General features: G+C 29.1%; 2 protein-coding genes across 11 annotated transcripts in view; one reads left to right on the top strand and one right to left on the bottom strand.

Annotated features, from left to right (window-relative positions):
- Positions 1-25,709, bottom strand: part of Dh31-R (Diuretic hormone 31 Receptor) — a 116,567-nt gene that overhangs the window by 10,818 nt on the left and 80,040 nt on the right. For all 10 annotated transcript variants that reach the window (XR_015545001.1, XM_011058599.2, XM_011058603.2 and 7 more), the window contains 4 exons: positions 11,150-11,256; positions 3,828-3,919; positions 3,106-3,232; positions 2,285-2,511 (listed from right to left, as the gene is read on the bottom strand). Coding sequence is in view for 9 of the 10 variants with exons in the window: in XM_011058599.2 (XP_011056901.1) it covers positions 2,285-2,511; positions 3,106-3,232; positions 3,828-3,919; positions 11,150-11,256 (553 nt within the window). In the remaining variant the exon portion in view is untranslated. The remainder of the gene's footprint in view (positions 1-2,284; positions 2,512-3,105; positions 3,233-3,827; positions 3,920-11,149; positions 11,257-25,709) is intronic.
- LOC105147525 (juvenile hormone esterase) overlaps positions 8,414-25,709 on the top strand; it is a 35,516-nt gene continuing 18,220 nt past the window's right edge. Inside the window, exon 1 of the mRNA XM_011058596.2 lies at positions 8,414-8,584. The gene's annotated coding sequence lies outside the window, so the exon portion shown is untranslated. The remainder of the gene's footprint in view (positions 8,585-25,709) is intronic.

Here is a 25,709-nt window from a genome sequence, read left to right as displayed (position 1 = left end):
CATATTTTGAATATAGGAACAAAACCAAAATATATCAAAAATAATATACATATATTTTCTATGTGTATGTATTTTATTTCTTCAAATGTTTTCTATGTTATACGACATGCAAAATTATGAATAGAATTCTGTTTCGAATTTGATCGCGAATTATAAAACGTCTAAAGTGGGTTTAACGTATGGAATTTAAAATGGAACTGTAAAAATTACGGTTTAACAAAGAGAATTATAAAATTCGAAATTCATCGTAACATATTTAACATTTCTTTCTTCATGTACTATATCTAATATATTATATACATTTAATATTGGTCGTATATGAGAGATTCTTTTACAAATTCAACATCAAATCAAACTTCTAATATGGAGTAACATTTTTAATTTATTACAAAATTTTTTTATGCATTTTCTATATAAAATAAGCCGACACGTATTTTGGCAATTTTTTTTTATCAATATTTTTGAAAATACTGAACATTAAAGTTTTAAAAACTCACCCATTATGTGCACTTTTTAAAATAACTCCGCGATAACTTCACTTCTATTCGTCCTACGGAGTCCAAATTGGAAAAATTATCTATATGTATTTATTATTACTATAATTGTTGTTAAATTATGATTATTATAAATTAAGATATTTAAAATTTTACTGCTCAAGGCCATCAAAATAAAAATTAAAAAAAATATATATCATATTTCTCGTTAAATTTTCTATAAAAATCATATTTTTTAAAATGATCATTTGATATTATCTGCGTGGAAGAAAATTTCTGCGGCGCGGCGGTGAGCGGCTTTTCACTGTATTCTAATACCAGTAAGCAAAAGTAAAATATTTTTCATTGGATAAAATGTACAAATGTAAATATTATGAAACAATAAATATAAAGTGTAATACATAATAAAATAATGACATGGTTAATAAATAATTTTACATTATTCATTGATTTTGAATTTAGTTATTCACCTCTTTAAAGTAACATTAACACACATTTCTTTCCTTATTTTCGATTCATTAATCTGTGCTGTCTTATGACCGCATTTGTCTTCTTTATTTTAAATTATTCACATTGTTATCATTGTTATTAATGTTATTATTACATATTATCATCGAAATATCATCAATCATATTAATAATAATTTTATTATAATCATTATTTTACCGAACTATGATAAATAAAAGTTGATTATATTATATATTATCTTTTTTAAATTTCTTTTAGTCTCTCACACACTTATTGAGGATGCAATATGACGGCAACGAAGCTGACTCAGCCAACGTCTGGAAATTTTCTTCTACGCATATAATATCAAATGATTCTAAAAAAATATGACTTTTAGAGAAAATTTAATGAAGAATATGATGGTATTTAAAAAAAATTTTATTTATGGTGGCCTTGAGCAATAAAATGACTTTAAATACTTTAACTGTTTATAATAATCATAATTTAACAACAATTATAGTAATAATGAATAAATAGAAATAATTCTTTTATCTTTAAAATGAATCCAATTTGAACTCCGTAAGGTGAATAGAAGTGACGTTATCGCAATTTTAAAAAGTGCATATAATCGGTGCAAATAAAAAGCAAGTAAAATGCAAGTAAAAAGTGCAAATTTTTAAAACTTTAACCTTCTGTATTTTCGAAAATATTGACCAAAAAAATATTTCCAAAATACGTGTCGGCTTATTTTATATAGGAATATTAAAAATAATTTAAAACAAATAAAAAAATGTGATTCCATATTTTTTACGAAATCCGTTTGATTTATAATTGATTATTAAAGAATGTCTCATATACATTAAGATTTGATTATTGGAATCGGTATGCAATGCTTATGTTGTTTTAGTATTTCTTCAGGATATTTGTGAAAAATATTTACTATCCATAAAACGTGAAACTTAGATCAAACCAAGAAAATACGTTAATCAATTATCAGACAACATGTATTATTCATTTCTTCCCTGATGACACAATGTTTGATTAAATCTCAAAAGATACACTACAAATAAATCTTTTAATTTCAATTTTATGAATTAATAAATACGATATATTGCATTAATCATTTCCATTTTAATGTTATAAAAAGTAGGAAAAAGTAAATGCGATACTTTATTTTTTCTGGCTATTATATACGATAGAAGTTTTTTAATCTACTTTGAGATCGAATCTTTTATTCGATTTGGATTTCTCTTTATCCATTTTGTGAACAAAAGCTTCTCTTAACTACTAGCAAAGTAATTTATTTTACAAGTGCAATTGATCATTGACAAATTGTTACTTACTGCTCAGTGTCTGCAGGATCGTCACTGGATGCACGTAAAGCTGTATATAAGGTGACGATTACAGCTGGCACTGGCCATCCGAGTCCCATCAGCCAATTCACTAATTTGTGCTCGCTAGTGAATGCACTCACTAGCAACGTATGCAGGTAGAAGCCTTCGCAGAGCATCCAAGCGTAGTTTGTTAATAGAAAGTAATGAAGGACTACGTGCAGAACGCGACAAGGTATCTGTAAGCACGATAGTTCATGAACGCCTCTTCAAAGTCAGTCAAGTTGTATTCGCTTAATAATAGTCAGAGTAATTACCATTTAAGGTTTAAATATAATCCGACAATATTTTCTGATGATGCTAATAATCCTTATTTTTTAATAAATCTATATAATCAAATAAATTGTTATCATTTTTAATTATTTTTTAATCCCACCAACATATTTACCATCAAAAAATATTTTCCACATTTAATTTTATATCACAATTAGCTTAATAAATTCTATTCTGTATATTCAACTAATTTTTTAAAACATTTTTAATATATTTTTCACTAACATAAACAATTTTTAAAATTTTTATAAATTATGACGGTTTCATTTGTCCAACTTATAAACATATTTCTTCTTCTTTTTAATAAGAAGCTTGAATCCCCTTGAAAAAGAAAAATACTATGTTAAGTTTTAAAGTTTTAATGATGGCACAAATATCATTTCCACTGTTTTAATAAGCATCTTTACAATTACAAATAAAACATAGATCCTTATTTTCATATCTTTAAATATCTTTTTTTTTTCATGGACTTTTATTAAATTTTTATTCTTAATACATACGCCATTATTAAGTAGTAGATCCGTATTCGCTACTATGAACCTGTACCAGATCAGCCACAAAGCATTGTTGAACGCGAACGACGTGAATAGATTCATGTGCAGTGTAATCCGTGCGCATCTGAGAGATCTGTGTGTAAAGAAAGTTCTCTTTTCAATTGCATTTCTTTAAAGTCTTTCCAATAAATCCTAATTTTATGTTAAAAATAAAGAAAGATTTAGAAGTTCACCGAACAATTGTACGTGAATGACATTTGTCTAGATTGGACCGCTATTTAAGTTAATTTGATATTTCAAATAGAATGAATAGAGAGTCTACCTTCAATAATAAGATTTATAAGATATAAAACGTCTTTTATTCAAATTTAATAATTCTATAATATATATATAATAAATGTATAAAATAACATTTTAATATCTCTATAAAAAAAATCTAAATTAAAGCTTTTAATATTGTCAAATAATACGTACTTCTTTTTGAGTTTTATCTTTTAAGATTCTTAAAAAGTCTTTTTCCGGGGAAAAATCCGCGACTTTTATATTATTAAATTAAAAAGTTATACCTTTTCTCACAAGCGATCTAATTTAGATGTTTTTCAAACGCGAGATACCTGCAAAAGTAATTCTCAAAGTTTTTGAATTAATGTACTCTGGAACGCATACAAATTTTAATATCCTGTTGAAGTAATACAGATAATAACAACAGCAATAAATTTATAACTTACCGAAAATACGTGAGAATTCCTAAGGAAAGCAAGAGAGCTACCAAGGATATCGCGTATCCCACCTCGTAGATTCCATTTATACTTTGCTGCCACTATAATCAAATTATCAAAAATTTAAACTTCATCTTGCATTTCTAGACTGTTCCATTTTTAAAGTGGTGCCTTAATTTTTATTAATTCGTATTAGCGGATGATACAAGTTATAATCCTATTATATCGTAGAAAATTTCGCAATTTTAGATTAAGGGTCGAGTACGGTGTAGTCGAGAACGAGTAACGTGAATCTGACCCCAATCGTTTCTTTGATTAATTATCATGTCGTCGTTGCAATCTCCGTTGCTCATGTACCATAAAAAAGACTAACTACCACCTAAATTTGTTATATAACATTAATTCTTTTTTAGAAAGCATATGTCATAAGTTTGGTAGATAATATATCTTACAATTCATGTACAAAATGCTTACGAAAATTTGATTAAAATCGTAAAAATGTATATTTTTAGATTAATACATTAAAAAAAGTTACAAAATTTTAATAAATACTTGTTTAAATAATACTAATTAAATATTTATCAAATACAAACGTATATTTATATTTACAAATATATTAATTTTATTTAAATATCATTTCTTTAGTAAGTATTTACATTTACAAGTAAACATTTAGTTAGTACTATTCAAACAAATATTTATGAAAATTTAGTAAATTTTTTTCAGTGTATCTAAGCTTTTTACTAAGTACTATGTCAAATACTTTTCAGCGCGTATCAAACGAAAAAAGATTAAATAAATAAATTTTTTTTTAAGTAATGATTACGGAATAAAGAGATAGTGCAATTACATAAAACTTGAAAAAAATATTTTAAAAATTAATGATTCATTATTTATATTTTTTTTTTTTTCTTTTTAACATATTTCGGAGCGAAAATTTTTGGAATCTACAGGCGCAAAAATCTACATTTGTTACCCAGGCCTGTCATAACAACTTTTCACTGTCGTAAATGCATTCTCGTAACAATATTTATACTTGAAACTAGCTTTCAGAATCCTATAGATTTCGTGTATGCCAGAAAGTCGAGAAGCCTCGGAGCTTAGACCAAAATTATAAAAAAACTATACAAGTCTCTCACGCAAATCCGTTTGCCCATTTTTTCGTTCGAAATATGCGACGAGCAGCGCAGCTCGCCTAGCATAGGCGTTTTAAAATTCATCCGCTTACGAAATCCTCTGTGTCCCTCGAGCCCCCTCGCAACCAACATACTTCCTTTACACCGTCGCATGCAAATCTTGCCACATCTGCAAAGCAAAGTCCGCTAGTAATAGGGCTTCGTAACGTTGTCCTATGTATGACAAATGTCTGCCTAGCACGAAGTGTTTATGAGGCTCGCTGTCCGAAAACCTGCCTCATGACCTGTATCAAGGACGACGAAGGCTTGGAAAATTAATCGAGCTTGTCTCGACTACGGAAGGAAAATTTAGACTTTGACCGAGCACCTGAATGTGTAATTCAGCTTGTTAAATATATAAAGTAACCAGAGAACCTCTGTGGTTCGCGATCAAAAAGATCTATTCTTGTATCTATTAGAAATGAATGATGATAGAGAGAGTCAGGGAAGACATTAACCCGTTGTTCCTAACGGGGCTTGGAAGAGCAGCGTTATTCTTAACCGTCACCGTATGAACGTTACATTACATATTAACGCTACGGTTGCACGAAAGCCTACAAGTCTGCGCTTTCACAGCCTCAGCGCTACTCATGGATAAGGTGCTGCAGCTTAAATTGCATGCAAATGTAAATTAATATTTAACTCTGAGTGCATCTCTTTGCAGTACCGGCGATTATTTACAAGCGAATGCTCTCAAAACAATTAAGAAGAAATTAATAAAATAATAAAAATTACATATAGATATATGTAGCAAATAAATACTTTATAAAACTGTAATAATTTGTTTTAACAAATTACATACATAAGTTTTATGAAATATTAATTTGCTTCGGCAAAATTGTTCGAGAAAGTAATCTAATTTTTCGCAAATGCAGTGTTTATTACCATATATTATCAAAATAAGATTACATATAAAACAGCGAGAATATTTTTATTTTAGATGAGATGAAAATAACATTTCAATTTTAAGTTTCCTATTTGAGAAGTCAAGTTTAATCCATAAAGAGAGTTACAGTACATCAAAAGGAATTGCAATGCAGGAATTGAAAGCAAAATACAGCGAGTTCGCATCTTTAATTAATCCATACCTTTAATCGAACAGATGAATATAATTATGAAAATTAGTCCAAACCTTTAAACGGATTTCACGCCGTGCCACGATAATCACCACTAAATAATTCATGAAGTTAGAGTATGCATTCTGGATTCTCTAGGTTCTATCTTAAGATTACACGGCACTTGATACGATAATAGGTGGATACGAGCCTGGATCTCTCTTCTTCGGGCCGGTCCAATCGGATTAACACCGGGTTCCGGAAATTATACCACTGTTGCATGCGGGGACACGATAAATTTTATCAACGCGACCAAAATGATAATTGTATCCCGCCGCTTCACTTGGTTTATTATGTATCGATAACAGGGATTACACTATCTCCCGCACTACATTGCAGCTTATTGTCATTTGCATCCGCGATCCCGTTAATATTAGGAGATAGACGAATCCTCGATTTCGTACGTGTCGTATTGTCGAATTGAAATGGAGCTAACGCTGTTTACCGATCGTATTGGATTTGGTTCGAAGTTCGCGATGCAAACGCAATGAATTCTCTCAAAATGTAACAATATTATGTATTATAATATCATCAATTCGACAACGAGAGCTGCAAATCTATAAAATAATAAATCGAAATGATATAAATGTATTTACATTTCATATTGCGTATTGTCAATTATTATAATGTATTATAATTACAGATGTCTTTTACTTGTGTTTTGATATTATAAAATATTTCTGATATTATATACATATATTTCTTGCTTATGTATAAATGACACCAAAATTTTATACTTAACTATAATTGAAATCTACCAAAATTGCAGGTTTATATTTTATTGTTGCGAATATGATAAATTTGTATTTTTAATAAAGTAGAATAATAAAATTAATTATATTATTGGCGTATGCATGGAGGGGAGGTTTCAAACAAAATTCTCCGAAATTTTTTCCTATTTAATTATAAAAAACGCAACTTTATTTTTGACTCTGAATAAATTTTTTGTTGTCATAAAATATTTCTTTCTCCCCATTACGACTATGTAAATAATTTCTGGAGCCTCCGTTAGTTAGACTTTTGACAGAATGTATAAAGAAATTTTTTGCACGGTTTTTGAGCTAAAAAACTGATATATATGCGCTAAGATATTAATAAAAGAATCTCATTTCACCTCTTTTCAAGTAAAATATCATGATTTAAAAACTTATTACTCTTATTCAAAATCAGGAACGAGAAGGAGATATTTCAAGCTCTGAAATATTAAAAAAAAAAAATTTATTAACGCGCTATTTATATAATAACAAAATTAATAATAACCCTTTCAGGAAAAATTCTAAATATATAATATAATATATACTATAAATTATGTATAGGTATTATGTTAATTTCATGTATACAAAATGGAACATATTTGATTTTCTCTAAACGCAAACGCATCAGTTGCGTGAATGATGTCTATACAACACGAATAATAAGCATTGATCGTTGTTCGTCCATTGAAAGATTTTTTCTATTTCCAAAAGATTGATGATTTACAGAATTTTTTTTTAAGGAATAATAAATAATGATCCTTGCGGAGATTTATGTTTCGTGTTTTAACTGTATGTTATCAGAAACTGACCATTTTTAAGGTCAAACGTCACTATTCAATAACTTAAAACTTCATCAATTTTTCAATGAAATTTAAAATATTTTCCAAATATACTTTCTGAAAATATAAAAAAAAAAAGAAAATCGATATCTTCTAAAATATAGAGAGAGAAACTCTTTAATTATTATTATTTATTTCAAGTTCTCCGAATAAATAATGGTTCTATAATGTACTGTGCGAAGAGTCAAAGGAGTTCTCTGAACTAAATGTAATGAAAATACTTTTAATTTTCTCTTATACTTGCCTGTCATTAGTTAATTTCTGTAATTATCTCTGTAATAATTTCGAACTGGAAGTTTAAGAAAAAGTTTCGGACTACTTGTTTTCCATGCGCAGAATATAAAAGGAAGTTCAGAATTTTCAAGAATTAAATTTCAGAGCTACGAATAGATAGCGAAATCTTGTTTATCATTTAAACACAAGTTATTGCAAACGGCGTTTACTTAACAAGGCAACAGATTCTAGTACGATACAGTGCAATGTCATGCAATACGTAACAGTTTGTTGTAAATTTTATATAATCAAACAGCTCCTTTATTTTTAGTTCTCTCTTGTCTTTACTAGAAGTGCGACAAACATCTATCATATAAATATTAACTGCTACGTAAATTGCAAACTATAATAAAAACGTAATCTCTATCCAAGAAATAATCAATGTCACGCAAATATCACGTGACATAGCAAATTGCACATAGCACATTTTATAGCACTGTATAACTAAGTTGTGCAACTACTATTCATTTTCAGTTTCTTCTTGATAAAAGTACGTGTAATAAACGCCTGTCACATAAATTATTGTGGAACTTTATGTGAATTCTTTCGCAGAACCTATTTTTTCTTTTGGAACATAAAAGTCGCATATTGCTAAACGGTATAAAGAACGTAAGTAAATACATTCTTTGTTACACTGTATTTTCAATTACAGCGTGTTCTATGCAATTTCATAAACAATGCTTTTAATAAATGCTGCAAATAATTCCCTTTTAAAATGATTGTCAAATAAAAGCGAACGGATTGATACTAACAATGAGAATTTCAATCAATTTACATGCTTTCGGAGAACGAAATTACGAGTATACAATTACGTCCAATGCATTTTAAGTGTATTTATTTGCATAAGCCATTTTCTAGTTTCACGATAATATTTATCTTAAAGTCCAGATGTTGCAGATGTTAGAAACGCGAATCAATGATGATGCGTAAACGTTCATCGCGTATAGGGATGAATACAAAAGCTTTTGTCGCACCGTTGCAACACTACGAGCGCAAAGAATCGGTTTCATTTAAACATGTAACGCCACATACGCGAGGAGAATTCAGTTCACGTCAGACACGTGTGAATTAAAAACTCTGTAATAGACCGCCATTTCTGCGAGAGGCAAATATATCACTATGTAATTTGCAAAACATAAAAAAAAAAGGGAAAAAGGGAGAGAAAAGAGAGAGAAAGGGTGCGCACAAAGAGTAACTCGGTTACAACGGTGTATCATTAGCAGAGTCTAATGAATCCGTTTGCAATTTCGTGTTTCACAGAATAGCCGTCGAGACTAGAAGGATTAAGTAAACAAGAAGATTACTCAAATAGAAATTATTCAGGCAGATTACATAGCTGGACAAGAATGAGGTAGCTGCAAAAGTAGCTGGTACATGCAAAAATATATCCTCCTGAGCTTTCCGCTAAGCTATCTGGCCTCGTTCTCTGAACCCGAAAAATAAGTGCGCGTCTTATCACTGTTCATGAAATACTGCAGAGTATCTTCCACTATTGTGTTTCCTACAACAATTCTCTTACATTGTACGAATGAATATAACCGTGCGAATTGGTGTAATGAATAATCGCTTCTAAATTATATCTATAATTATACAAAGGAGATATCTATAAGTGTGAAATTAATTTTCATCTGACTATATACTAGAATAGAAAATTGAAGAATAAAAATCATTAAACTATTTTTCACTTTTTTCAAACTTTTCACAGCCATCGTTCCACAAAAATTATTACTCAAATTTGTTTTCGTTCTCATCTTACGATAACAAAAGGTGCTGTAAGAACTCAATTTAAAAACGAGTTTCGTGGCATTATGTTCGCAATTTTAGCAGCGTCGCGGCAAAAAAGACGCAGGTACCGACATTGACACGTCAATGCGTGTTAGAAGTGTGAAATACCTTCACGATGGATATTCGTGATGGATACACCGAGAGAGAAAGCGGCTTCGACGCTTCAAGCGCGGTTATGACGGGCCACATCTAAAGGATGATTACGTTATATGTATCGGTACCAAAATGAAGCTGGTCCTAATGAATAGAGCGCGGCTCATCAAGTACGTGAGAAGGGTTGACACGGATGGTGTTACATTAAAGCGACTTCTCGCAAATGGGAAACGGGAAACGCTTCATATTATCGTACTGTCTCGTATGCGTCAAAGGCAGAAGGCGTTGCCTTCCAACATTAATCTAATAAAAAAAAACGGTGTCAAAAAAATCTCTCTGAAGAGCGTAACCAGAGTGACACGCAGGTCGCGATTATAAAATTTATCTATCTCGACGGATAAATCGCTTTACCATTTAAAGGATTTCGGTACATCGGAAATACTTCGGCAGATAATGGACGTTAAAAGGATAACGTTTAAAAGGATTTACGTATTGATAGAAGTTGGAAAATTCAGAACAATTTCATTGCTTGTTTCATTTCTATGCTTCGCGTTCTCTTTTTACTGAAATTTCCGGTGCGCGCATCATAAATCTCGTTTCACCGAGTCATGACAGTTGCAGAGACGAGAAATCAATTCTTCAAAAATAAATCGCGAGAAACTTTTTTTTTTACTTCTCTCTCTCTCTCTCTCTCTCTCTCTCTTTCTTTCACTCTCGCCGTAATGTCATTATTCGAAATAACCAAAATATCAGTTGATACTCAAACGAATAATGTAACAGGCGCCATATCGCCCGTTGCAAGGTAGATTGCGAGGTCGCGTGATCGCTGAAATTGTTCCTCTGTGCAACATTGCGATGCAAAATAAGTAATACCCTCTCTGTCGGATGCAGCGTGCGTGTCTTTCAAATATTTCAACAAACGCGTCCTGTTCGTTCAAACGATATTAGCTCTTGGAGAATATACTGGCTGATCGTGAACCTTCAGGCAAAATAACGCGAAATCAAATCCGTGTCGGAACGGCGATGTCTCGCAACGAGACTGAGAGAATGTAACTGGGACTCGCGTGTGAGAACTTGTATGTTATTTCCCAAAGGGATAAGCCCCTCCTTCTCCCGTCAAATGATTTTAACCATCAAATTTTTCAAATATCTTCGAAGATCGCGATTTGCGATTTCTTTTACGCGATTGCTGTAATGTTCTCAAATGTTGCATCTCTTTGATGAGACAAGAGACAACTTTAATAACCAGTTTAATTTATATACGAACGGAGGTAAATACATTAAGAAATAGCTCACGCTCAGATCCTGTAGATTCACACAAGTTGTGTAGTTGCTCCATATTTGATTTGATTCAGGATGACGGAACCACGTGCCATTCAGCTCGCAGTATTTATGTGCCATCACTGCAACAGAAATTGTTGAAATATTAAATAAGATGCATAATGTTGCGATATTGAGAAATGAACATCGGAATTTATCGATTTTTAATTACCGAACTTTAACGGCACGTCTGCTAATAAGATTAATGGAATTTTATTGCACGGTTAGTCATTTTACTACGTCATTTTTCATATTAAGATTAATTAAAATTCCATAAATTTCTTTTTAGAACAGAGAATATTAACATAAATAATTAACAGTACGCTCTATAGTATTATAATGAAGTATACATGTTGTGATCTTATTGTTTCATATATACAGACAGATAAAAAGATAAATTCAAAACATGCACTGAGAAAAAATTACCATAATTTAATTATGACTTATAATCATTTTTTGAGACAATATAATTATATTATATATTTACAGTTTTTTAACAATGCAAATATAAATGCAATAATAAATAAGTCAATTGTGCTATTAATAATAGTCACACACACACTGCTTGAAAATCTTTAGGTTTTTCTTAACATATGTTGTTATTACAAAATAAATATAAATAAATAAATAATATAAATGAAAATAGATATATTCGCTATAATTGCGATTTTATTTATTGATGAATAAAAATGTTAATTTTATTCATTATTCTTGATATTTTACTATATTAGTATTTAAAATTATTATAATTTATACTAAAATGTTTTTCATGTTTAAGGATTATACATATAAGATTATTATTATTAGCATTTTAGCAGTAATAATAACAAAAAAGAACTCCTATAATAAAATAGAACTCCTAACCTTAATTATTTTATCGTACGATTATAATACACAAAAAAACCAAACGCTTTTTTATCAGTGCCTTAATAAAGAGAGAATTCATATGTGTTATATAATTGACGTAGCGCATTGTTGTTTAAAAGAAAGGTGAAGAGAGACGAAAGAAGAAACTATATATCTATATACATCTCTTGACGCTAACTGTGTAATCATCCACAAAGTTATGTTCGCTTCTTGTCAAAGCTCGTTCAAACTTCCCGGCGAAACAACAAGCTAATTTAAAATTTCTCGATGCAGAGTAGTTTGTAAAAATTGCGCCAACGGCGTCGCATCAAGAATCAAGAGTCGACAGTCCACCCATTAAGCGGATAGAGAGACGGGATTATTCCTCTCTGCGAATCCACGGTTTAATAGTTCGCAAATAAAACAAAATGCAAATTGAACTTCAGTTCACTTCTACGAAACGCCGCCTAGTTAAACTTATCTTTGGGAAAAATGTACTTTAATTCGCGTAAAGCCTTCTGGCATTTTAATGCTCTCTTCGCGCTCTTTTCCGACTTAATTAGCTAATAAGGTACTAGTAAATATCCGGAGTGTATGCAAGAAACGAACTAATCTGTGTAATTACATTTCTACTTATCCGAAGCACGCGATCTCTGATCTTTAGTTTCCACAAATAGAATGACGCGATTCTCAAATGGGCATATGTAATACAATTTGTAAAGATGTGCATAAAGATAGAAAAAATAGATAGAGATATCGAACTCATATTTTTTTGAATATTTAAACTAAAATACATTATTACATTTTCTAACATCTTATTTGATCAATTATTTGGTTATTCTAATTTTTATTGTTATTATTGTTGTGCAATTTAATGAGTGTTATTTTAAATTTATGTATCCATACATACTTTTTGTGCGCTTTAATTGTAAATATTAGAATTAAAAATGTATTCTCTTCAGCATATATGTGTGTGTATATATATATATATAAGAGGAATACTTTCCAAGAAGAGATACAGATAACAAAAATGTAACAGTAAATCATTACATCCTTATTGTTGTTTATCCATCAAACAAAAATAAAACTGTGATAACTGTGAAACTGTGTCACATTGTGTATCTCTTGTTTGAAAGCTCTACTAGTTTCTATAATATGATCTATCTATAATATGATCTTACCATTCATACCTTTATCGCAACTCTATTTAAATGTTTAATTAAATTAAAACACTGTACCCTATCTTTCTATCTATCTTTGTGAATATTGTAATACATTTCAGATTACGAGGAATAATATATTCCTCGGAAGGAAATAATGCTTATCAATGAGTTACTTTAGAAATACTATGTATACGTACGTAAAAGAGAAATTACACCAACAAATGATTGTGTCGGTAGGGCAGCGATTAAACTCCGGTCGTTGTAAAGAATTGCGGGGAAAAGTACATTATGAAGATGCGACCGCGAGAAATGGCATGGTCGCACGCAAGAGAGTCTGAGCGATGCAAGTGTTTTCTCGAGTATTACACCGTAATTCGTTGCAAATGGCGTAAAAGCGGAATAGCGTTTCTCGTACATACAAATGCATCGCGATGCAACGTGGGTGAATAATGAGGTGAGCAACTTGCTTGCGACAACAACGGAATATTAGAATACACGAATCGATGCAATTCCGCCGAGTATATCCAAACTCCAAAGCTCTTGTTCTGGTAACAACGCATATCGCCTTCGAGGGAAATCAATTTGCCCTCGAATATATCCAAATTACGTGACCACGCGTAGTGGAAGCAATTTGAACTAGTAAAGCTATTCTGGTTGTTGAAATTATTTTCATTCCGCAGCTTCGTTTAAGCTTGCGATAGCGTTGCGATTCTTCTTACTTTTTCTTCCTCTGTTCCGACATTCTGAAAACTATCAAAAATATCGCCACAGTGTTTCAACAAATCTAATTTGCAGAAAAAAAATCTGCGCAATCCGGTTTTATTTAAAAAAATTTAGATAATTATAGCTAGTAATGATTGAACGGTTATAGCACCTTTTAAATATTCTTTGAAATAGTAGTAATATTTATAATTGTATTTGAGTAATTCGACACGTATTAGACATTTCCCATTTCCTGGAAACAATTTATGTTCCATTTCTCAGTAATTGATCATTAGCAATGAAATTCACGTACGTTGAAATGAATTATTAAATTCATTCATCCCATTTCATTTATTTCCTTATTGGATTACAGTACTAGAAACACGATTTCATTTCAGTTAGATTGTTTGTCATTTTCACAGAAGTTACTGATAATGTCAATGCAATTTTACATAGGTATACAATTGTTTTTTATTATTTCGTTAAATTGCGGATTGATGATATTTCAAAATTGACCCAAATCAATAATCGAGTGGTGTGATAAAAATAGATAGGTAGAATATTTTGAAATTGTGATGATAAAACCGATATTATTATTTATCAGCAATATATGCATTGTTTTTATATGCTACTTACATTATTGTTGAACTTGAAATACTTCTTGTCAGCGACACGTAAAAAATATATATCTTATTTTTAAATATAGATCTATTCTAACTATTACCAGGAAAACATATTAAATTGAATAATTTAAATTCAATTAAACAAAAAAAACTATTATATGCAATGTTTATTCGAAGAGAGAGAGAGAGAGAGAGAGAGAGAGAGAGAGAGAGAGAAGAAAAAAGAGATACCGAAAGAAGAAATTACGCGCACAGCGATTATTTGCCGGCTTATGTGGTCGCTCATTATTTCGTGATGAGGGTATCGATCGACGGAAGACTCGCCTACAAACCCGCCGGATATTCGCAGAGTGAAAGGTATCGATGTCTGCCCTTATTCGCGCCCATCACCTTTTTCTTGCATCTTCCTTTCCGACGGGCGCCGTCATTACATCACATTTATCTTCCCCCAAGTTCTCCAAGCTTTAAAAAGATATATATGTGTGTGTGTGTGTGTGTGTGTGTGTGTGTGTGTGTGTGTGTGTGTGTGTGTGTACATATATATACACATAAAGAATATATATATCTTAGATGTGTAGGTACATACAATCAACGCGTACACCCACATACTCGGTAGCCTTTAACATAGCTTTCTGGCGCAATGAGATTTATACGTGAAATTAGAATAGCAAAGCGCTCGTTAAAAAAGGAACCCGACGTTTAATTCCCGAATAAAAGCGGAATGCGAGGCTTGTCCAACGCACCGCACCTGCGACCTGCGATCGCATAAACAAAAAAAGGGAAAGAAAAAAAAAGAAAGAAAAGAAATGAAAATCCAACGCAATTCTATATGAATACAATGCAAACGACGATCCGAGAGCACATTTTACGATAATAAGAAGATAACGAAACGCCATTAGCGGCTGTTGTTTTCTGAAATGCGATCTCGTTGGGAGATAACATTTTCGCTAGGGACTGTCTATGCACGGGTATATGCTATTTTGCGCCTCGAAATCAGCATACCTAGTTCTACCTTTGACCCATTAATCATTCCGGACGGTGCGGTCATTTTAATTAACAAGATTAACAATTAACGGAAGGGAGTATGTACATTAACGACAAATATGAGGATATGACTCTCCTTTCGGGAAAATATGATTTAATTCCGTAGGATTAATAAATGAAATGACATACGTTACAAATTCAATTTCACAATATTTCATTAAGTGTATTTCATAGATATTTTAAGATTCTCAAAAATTTCTAAAATATACTCTCTAAAAAGATATCCTTCAAAGTCGGGTTTTACTGTAAAAGTATCAAAATGATATATAATTTATAAAATAACTCCATTTGAAAAATATTATTTCTAGATTTTTTTCTCTAGTGTTTGATGCCTGACATTATTTTTAAAAAAATCATTGCCATCTATAAATAAAATTAATAAAATTTCTGTTTGCATAACATAAAAAAGGAGAAGAAAATAAAAAGATAATACATATAGAAGATATACATATATATTGTATATATACAAGGTGTCCCGAAAGTTTTTGTCAATCGCTCTTGTGTAGGTAAAGTGGAGTTGTGTAGATAGAATTACTAAAAATTGTCAAATATTGGTCTTGAATAATTTTTTAATTAATATCTTGTTAACTATTGCGAAAATTGCAAAATAGTAGAGGATTTTTCGATTCAGTTTAGTTCACTCTATCTATACAAAAGCGATTGACAAAAACTTTCGAGACACTTATCGAGACACTATATATCACAATCAATAAAATATTAATCAATATAAAAAAACATAAAAATAAGCGAAATTCAAGTGTGAAATTGTATATGATATTGTGTCAAGATATTAAAAATGTAAATAATTTTAAATTTGTGTAAATTGCTTTGTATATTTGTTATGAAGCATCAGTATTATTGATAATATGTGCAGATATTTGATTTATTTATTATAATATTATAACATTAATTATATTTAAATATGTAATGTAAATGCATATATAAATAATATAAATGCTTTGTAGTTTCAATGTACATACCGAGAAAATGTAATAATAATAAGATCAAGATAATTGCAAAAATCGCAAAATCTTTTGCGATACAATTCGTCATGTTAATACATAATACAATAAAAAAAACTTGCACGTGTTAAATATATACGCAAACCGATATATGATGTTGTCTCAATATATTTTTATTTTTCTCTTGAGAAATTAGTTATAAGCGCATTTATGACTTTCTGCTTTCCTCAGTGACAAGTTATCAGAAACTGAAGGTGATAAATGTTAGTAGATTCCCTACAGCTCCAAACTAATATTACGAGCTCCCTAAGGGTATGAAGATGACAAACCAAACGCAATTAAGTGCGTGTCCGTCATAAAATCCTTCCTGTTCATCAATCCTGTTGTAACATAATCTGTTATAAAGCGTCTATTATTAAATCACTAAAGATTTTGATTTCTCTTGTATTAAACTATATTAATTTTTTAATTTCATGCTAGAAATATTTTAAGATTTCAAGTAGATAGTTTTGTTTTTTATTCATTTATGAAGTATTTTATTTTGTTTATAGATTATGTAGAGAAGAATTAACAATATAAATATTCATTATACTGTAGTATTTTAGAATATTAGAGAATATTATTTATATTATGTATACTTCATCATAGTATATATATATATATATATATATATATATATATATATAGTATATTTATCAAGATCTTAAATAATTAAGTGTAATAAAAATAAAAATAAAATATGCTTTAAATATATGCATTAAATATATTAGAAATACACGTATAAGAATTAAAAGAATTTTTTTACAAGTACTGAAAGATGGTCGTGTATAAAAAAAATATAATAAAAATGTTAAGAAATTCCTTCTCTCTCTCTTATTTTGATAACTTATTGAATTATATCTCTCCCAATATTCTTGTTTCATTTATGTTCTATCTTATATTTTTACTTCAAAATTCTACTTCATTCTTCGTTTTCTTCTTCTTTCTTACTTTTTTCAATAAATCTCTCTTCATGGATTCAGTTAAGTTAACGCAACTAAACTCCTCTCTAGTTTCGTTGCATCAGCTGGTGATGTACTTCGCAAGTTTTGACGGAAACAAGTTTCTAGGAAACGCCGAAGGGAAAAGTTTGATATCGAAATATTTTTCCCCCAAAAAGAAGCGATCCCGGTTCGCGGGTCATGCAATCAGACAACCGTTTGTGCACAGAGAAAGAATAATTGTACACATTGTGCACGAAATGACTGATCCGGAGAAAGATAAAAAGGATTTGTCTAGGGGTAGCCAATTCGCGAGATTTGCGCTATGCAATCATATAGATATATTTAACAATTCGAGAGATGATGTAAGCCGCGGATCGACTTCAAATATCTTGGATTCTAAATACTTGGAGCTGAATCGAACAACTTCGCGAAACTTTATTAATATCTTCATAGTGCTCGCGTGAAAGTTCCAGTACCTGTTTCGCCGATATTGATACATCGCGCTACGTTGACGCTGCTGGCTATAAAGGATCGATAACGCTCTCGAAATAATCTTACGCGCGAGCGTATATCTATTCATCGCGTTCGTTCGAAGACAGCGAGTGCTAGCTTAGCTGTCTAAATTCAACGCTAATAAATCAGGAACCAAGGAAGAAGTTAATTAGTATTCGCGTTATAGTTCTCATGTCTGGAAAAGACGACACAGTGTACCTCAGACACTGTTAAATATATTCGCCGAGAATTTTATTTTATTTCACAAAAACACATAATTTTGTAAGACACTTCTAAGATATTTAAAAAAAGAATGGATATTAGCTAAATACTGTCCTCCGATCTATTTTCATGTGCGCAGCATTCAGACCGAATTTATATTTGCTTTCGAGTGATTATGGATTTTCGCTTTTTATTGAGAATTAAGTCGGATTTAGAACCGCGTCCGTTTTGGCGAATAACATTTTAACGCAGAGATCGATATTTGCTTCGATGTTGTCGGATTTTCACAACGTTTACCTACCCATATAGAAACCGTCGCAAAGTTTATATGGTTGCACTCGACATTATCCATCCATTGCAAAATTCCGAAATAAAAAATCTGTACATGGTTTGTGCATTGCGCCTTAATTAAATCCTGACATAAATATCTCAATACAACGGTCAATCAGATATCATGTGCTTTTCTCAATACATTCACAAAAATAATAACAAAATGTTATAACATTAAAACGGAATGGTTATCTTTATAGTATGATGCGTTTGTCAAACACATTAATGTACGTAAATATGCACTTTTCAACGGTCACGTTGCACGTTGTTCGTTTTTATTTCTTTTTTTCCTTAACACGCGGAAAGTTTTAACGGAGAGATACATATATTATTTGTAGTTGATTTATTTATATTTCGTTTACTTTTATTTAGTTTTCGCAAAATACTATAAATATTCCTTTCGCAAACACCACGTAGAATGACCTATTTTCTCGTCAATATTAGCCTTTTCACGATGAGACCAAACCTGTACATGGCGCGGCGAAATGTCACTCTAAAAGCACTATCCTTCTCCATGTGTACAGCTGAAATGCAATTCCACAAAGTATTGTAAATCGACTAAGAAACTGCGATATATTTGTAGTGTGACGATATGTTCTTGTCAGTTGATTCATATTCACACAAATTTACGATAAATTTTCAACAATCATGATGATTTTTGACAAGCTACTTGTATTGATCTTTCTTCTTTTTTTAATAAAAGTTAAATATTGCGACAATGAAAACATGCTAATGTTTAGATACAAAAACACAGAATTCATACAAAAATTCGAGCTTTTTATGCAATCAGATTTTTCGTCTTTGATACCCTAAAAACTTTTTGGCTCAACGTATATAACGTGATCCATTAAGTATCAAAGTAGAGAGAAGCGGGCTATATCTAAGATGTTCCATTTTACCAGACAATTTCTTCTTTCCCAGCACGTAAAGAGAAGAAAGAGATTGAATGAAAGATTACGAGTTCGTACCCATATCAATTTTACTCTTTTGCTACACACACACACACACACACACACACAACTAAAAAAAGATATAATATACAAAAGCTTATACTTTATTAATATATTCGATTTTTTTGAAATAGCGAAAAAATTATTTATACAACATTGTATATACAAATTCACATTAAATTATTTAAGCATTAAAGATTCAACTTTGACCGTTATGCATGTTTATTTTCAATTGGTTGTGTATAAAAATTTTTCTAATCCTTTATATCAACTTATAACTTTTTTATAACTTTTGAAAAGATATATACGTACACAAAAGGCAAAAAAATTAAAACAAAATATAGAAATGAGTCATAATATGTATATTTTTAAATTTCATGAGCGTTTCTGAATAAAAAAGAACAATTGTTCCTAAACTAATTAGAATAAGTTGCAAATAATAAATGCAGAAAAATTTGTTCACAAATCATTTTATCAATATGTTTCTTGAAATTTGTTTCACTAGTATAATTTTCTTTTGCATTTCTGTTTGATTAATCTTAACATAAATATTTTTGAAATAATGCGCTCGTCATGTTCACGCGTTTGTAAAAATGCTTTAAACATATTTTGTAAATAAAGAAAAAATATCCATCTAACTTTTTTTAAAATTAGTGATATATGACAATTGATTTACATCATTGATAAATAATCATTAAATAAGAAGCAATGCTTATACTGGTCGAAACTGAATCTTGAGTGTTTTAAATAATTTTATGTAAATTTATTATATATATCCCTTTTTTTAACACATAAAATTTAAAGCACTCAAGATCGTCGATTGGTATATAGACAATAGCTTTTTACTCAATGTGTATTCACATTATACAGTCCTAATAAATTATTTATTAATATTAATAATAATTATTAATAAATCAATAATATCAATCATTGATAATCATATCAATGTATATTCACATATGAATATTATTAAACATTAAGATCCGCTTTAAGCGAAAATGGCTTTCTTCTCCCTTATTAATATAAATCGTATATTGTAATAATAAATGCAATTAAAAAATTTGTTCATAAATAATTTTATCGAGTTTTTAGAATTTTTTCCGTTGTAATCATCGTATAAACTTTGTATTTTTACTACTCTGTGCGTGCGTGTGTGTGTGTGTGTGCGTGCGCGCGCGTGTGTGTGTATGTTGACCTTAAAAAATAGTTTTTATCACTTATTAGCTTATCCTTAATACTTTACCAATCGCATTCTGACCAAGTGCTGAACACAATTTTTGTAACTACATTGCTCTTGTAAATTTTATATTTTTTATAATTTCTTTAATACCATTTTTTTAAACAAATTAAAAATTATAGTGTAATGCAAAACAGATAGATCTATTCAGAATAAAATCTATTCAGATTTTAATAATGAATCGTGAAATTGCAGGTAGATCTATCTAAATGCTTGACAAACCTTTATAAAAATTTATTACAGTACTGGAAGGTAGTGAATAAATGCTTATTTTCATTAAAAGCTGTTTTTCATTTTTAATACTCAAAATAAGTAATTTTCACTATTAAATAAGTCAGAAATAAATTGAATTTTGTAAAGTAAATATTAAGTAAGTTCTAATAGTATATGTATTTAAGATCTACTTATTTTATTTGCTGTTTACACGTTTTGAATGTTTACTGTTATTTTTATTCTTATCAATTTCTTTTTATTACTGATATGTAAGTTTCATTTTATTAATTTTATAATGTCAAAAGAATTCACGTTAAAGAATATATTAATTTTTTTTCGAAAAAGATTAGATAAATTTTGTGAATATACACTGAAAAAAAATGCCTAAAAATATATATTTGTGAGAAATATATTTATTTATTTCACTCAAATAAATATTTATTCAAATAAAATAAAATAAAATTTTATTTCTAGTAAGTAAGCTATCTATTTTATTTTCTTGCAATTAATGAGATATATTGTATTTAGCAAAAATAAGATATATTTCACATTAGGAATATATATTTTGTCATCACAAATTTCATAAATAATTACTTACAAAATTTGTATTTTAATAGTTTTGTTTTTCAATATTGAGGTTAAAATGATAAGCACATATCGTAACGTAATGTTTAAACTTATTGACATAATTAGTTTTTCACTGAAAGAAAAATGAAGTATTGCGAAGCAAATTAACATTTTGCAAAATAACATTTCATATCATTAACATTTGCTTCGCAATACTTTGATATTTCAATGTATTAAAAAGCCAATTATTTTTAATACTGCTTTTTAATACATTGAAATCAACATTATAATATGCTTATCATTTTAATCTCAATATTTAAATATAAAACTATTAAAATTTCAAGACTCGACAAGATTTGCAGTTCTCAGTCGATTTTCGACTTGCTATTCCTTCTGCTATTCCTCTTAAAAATAAAACTGGCTTTTTAATACATTGAAATATCGAAGTATTGCGAAACAAATGTAAACAGTAATATTTTAATAGATTAGTAAATTTTATATATAATATAACATGATTCACTAAAGATAACAGAAATTACTCGCAAATTATTCATTGTACAGCAAATATTAATAAATAAACAAAAGTTACATAATATAAAAGTAAATATAATACAATAATTTCTTCTTTTACGTTTTTTACATTTTCAAGGTTACCTTTTAAATAAAACGCTTAATACTTTTTTATAAAAATTGCCTCAAATGTTGAATAAAAAGGTATTAAGTTATATATACATACAAAATTAATACTTAGATATTTACAATAGAAGCTCTATGTCAAATGTTACTCATTTATGTCAAAAGCACTTTGATTTATAATGCAAGACATTCTGTAAGCATAAATTGAAAAATTCAATACATGTTCTTATAATACGATCTTATGTTATGATATTATTAGTGGCTTATGATAAATTTTATGTTCTCTTGTCCCAATAAAATAATCTGACAGTATAAAAAATTTCAATCTGTCGAACGAGATAACGATGACATATTACTGACATATTCAATCCATCAATTAAGAAATTTTGAAACAAAATATGATTAAGTTTTCCTACAATTAAAAATCAATAAAAAAATACGGGCAAGAAGAACAAATACTCTGCGCTAATATTTCAAAATAAAGATCTTTTTATCTTAGATTAAAAATTTATTATGACACAAGCAATTTTGATCATATATTATTTCAATAATAAGACATACATTTTGATAAATTATTTAATTATCTTCAACGAGGAAAAAGATCGCAGTACATACTTCTATTATAAAACTTGTATTATCTTACTTGTATTATCAGTAAACAAAAAAAGAGTCAAACAGCAAATTGTTCGTAGCGAAATCTATATTTAAAATCTTTGTTAACAATTAAAATTCATAAACGTTTCGATCTTCTTCAGTGTGTTATAATTGTACAATATTAAACAATGTTTAGATTCAGAATCTTCATTTTATAAAAGAACAATTTCCAAGATGATACACATAAAAAAAAACAAAAATTAGGATTAAACAAACAAACTTAAAACTAATCTCACTTAAAACAATCATCCCACTCCATTAAAATTCTCCTCATCTTTTCTGCCAACCTAATATAAGTATAAAAGAATAAGAAACGGGACACAGATAATCATATAAGTTCGATTAAATAAGAAACTAATTAAAAAGATTCTTTAAGTAAAAATCTGAAAAATAAGTTCGCATATTGGAAATATCTGTAATTTTCATTGCATACTAGCACAGGTATGTAATAAAAGTTATATACTGTATGACTGTTTAAAATAATTACTAAATAATTACTTTTTATATAATAATGTAATTTTCGAAATCAAAATTAGAACCAGAAAATTTTGTGATTACACAAGGAGCAACAATGAAATGAGAGTAGACCTACATAATTAAGAATAATAAAATAATCACCTATTTACAATACAAATTAACATGTTGTTTCATACATATAACACATAGTATTTTAACTCAATATCTATTATGACGAAATCTATTATGACTACGTTATTAACGTTAAATTTAACTTCTCTTAATCTTTAATTTACCTGACATTATTTTTAATATTGTACAATTATAACATACTGAAGAAGGTCGAATATCGGCCGAAACGTTTATAAATTTTAATTGTTAACAAAGATTTTAAATGATTTCGCTATGAACAACTTGCGTTTGGCTGTATGTTCCTTTTTCGGTTATTGTTTATACGAATTAATTAAGCCATTATTTACTTTTATAGTTTGTATTATAGTCTCCAAGATAAACAATATCATCTCTTATAGAAGAGAAATATCCTATATCAAAAAAAGTTGGATAGTCTGAAACAAATTGAGTTCACAGTGTCGTAAGATAGAAATGTACATCGTCGTATCATAAGATATAAAACATTCAAAAAGGAAATGTTAGCACATTTAATTCACCTGCGAAAATAGTAATAGATGTGTACGTTGATACATAGGTTTACACATCCATTACTGTTTCCGTAGATAAATTAATTGTCTAACGTTATTTATCCCTTTTGAATGTTTTATGTCTTATGACATAATGAGTGGATATATTTAAGACACTCAATTTGTTTAAAACCATCTAGCTTTTTAACTGATATGAAATATTTCTTTTCTATGGAAGATGACGTTGTGTAACTTGGGAATTGTAACTGATAATACATTTTAATGGAAATATATTGCAACCTTTTTAATTTCCTCGTTAAAGATAATTAAAAAATTAATCAAAACGTACGTCTTGTTATTATAATAAATCAAATAATGGTCAAAATTGTTTGCTTCGTAATAAATTTTTAATAACAAACAATTCAAACAAAGATAACTTTAAGTAACTATTTAAAATTATACGCGCTCTCGAAAATGTGAAAATAAAACGTGAAAAAGGTGAAGAAATAAATGGACTAATGAGAGTGAAGTGCTGTGAGTGTTGTGCAATTTTTGTATGTGTAAATCTTCGATTTATTAGGACGTTTCGATTTATATGTTGAATCATCTTCAACTAATAATTAGGCTGGGCACATTTCAAATACTTGTAGTTATAATACAAATTGTACAATTGTTCAAATACAATTTCAATGTATTTTGTATTTAAAAAGATGCTACTGGCTGCATTCGGAAACGTTAGTGTTATAGCAGAAAACGAGATATAATTGCGTAGATGTCGTGACGTAGGGTAAGGCAGAGAAAAACGTTAATGCCGCAGTGATCGGAAAAGTGTCAGATACGCAAAAAAAAAAATTTGGAAGTATATTACACTAAAAAGTAATTTGTATTTATAATAAAAAGTTTGAAAATATTTTGTATTTTGTATTAAAAAAAACATTTTGTAATTGAAATACTCAAAAAAAGTATTTTGTATTTAAAACAAAAAGTTTTGAACTATTTTGTATTTTGTATTTTAAAAAAGTATTTTATATTTAAAATAAAAATTTTGAAAGTATTTTGTATTTTGTATTTCAAATACTTTGATGATGTATTTTGCCCAGCCGTGGCAATAATAAAATATATAAATAAAATTACATAAATTGAGTTGAATCCTTGGCGAGAGAACTCTACGTCATCTTGAAAATTTTTAACCTTTAAGACAAATAGATCTCTTTTAAATAATATAGAAATATTAGCGCATGGTTTATAGCGCCTATTCTCTCTTGCCCGGAATAGGAAATTACTCTTATAGTACTTTTTTGGTATAGCGAAGCATAATAACATGTTGTTACATAATTATCATAATGGTACATTAATTATTATTGTATATCAATCAATTGCTTTTATTAGCAAGCTAATTTAATAAGTAATTATGAAACAAGAAAACAATGATATAAATTTCAAGATGAAATATTACTCAAACAGAACAAATCGCGATAACGTCAAAATGACATTAAAATGAATTGGAAATGATTGAAAAATGACTTTTAGTGATCATTTTAGAGTCATTTTGATATCATAATGACTTGTTGTTCTGCTTGGGTAAAGTGGCAAGAGGAAAAAGTGAGGAAAAATTCTCTTCAACAAGTTATACTTAAAGTTTTACATTTTTAAAGAAAAAGACAGCAGTAATAAAGAGATAGCAGAGCATTCTATATCTCTTGATTCAGTTATGCTATACTTATGTTATACTGCCAGAAGTTAGGAGATGACTGTTTTAAATGTTTTCGTAAAATCAAAAGTTAAACGCAGTAAGGATTCAGAATCTTCATTGTAAAT

Source organism: Acromyrmex echinatior, chromosome 4 (assembly GCF_024713525.1).
Source record: "Acromyrmex echinatior isolate Ae372 chromosome 4, ASM2471352v2, whole genome shotgun sequence".
Taxonomy (NCBI): domain Eukaryota; kingdom Metazoa; phylum Arthropoda; class Insecta; order Hymenoptera; family Formicidae; genus Acromyrmex; species Acromyrmex echinatior.
The sequence above is the reverse complement of the archived record's forward strand: the minus strand, read 5'-3'. Positions and strand labels throughout refer to the sequence as shown.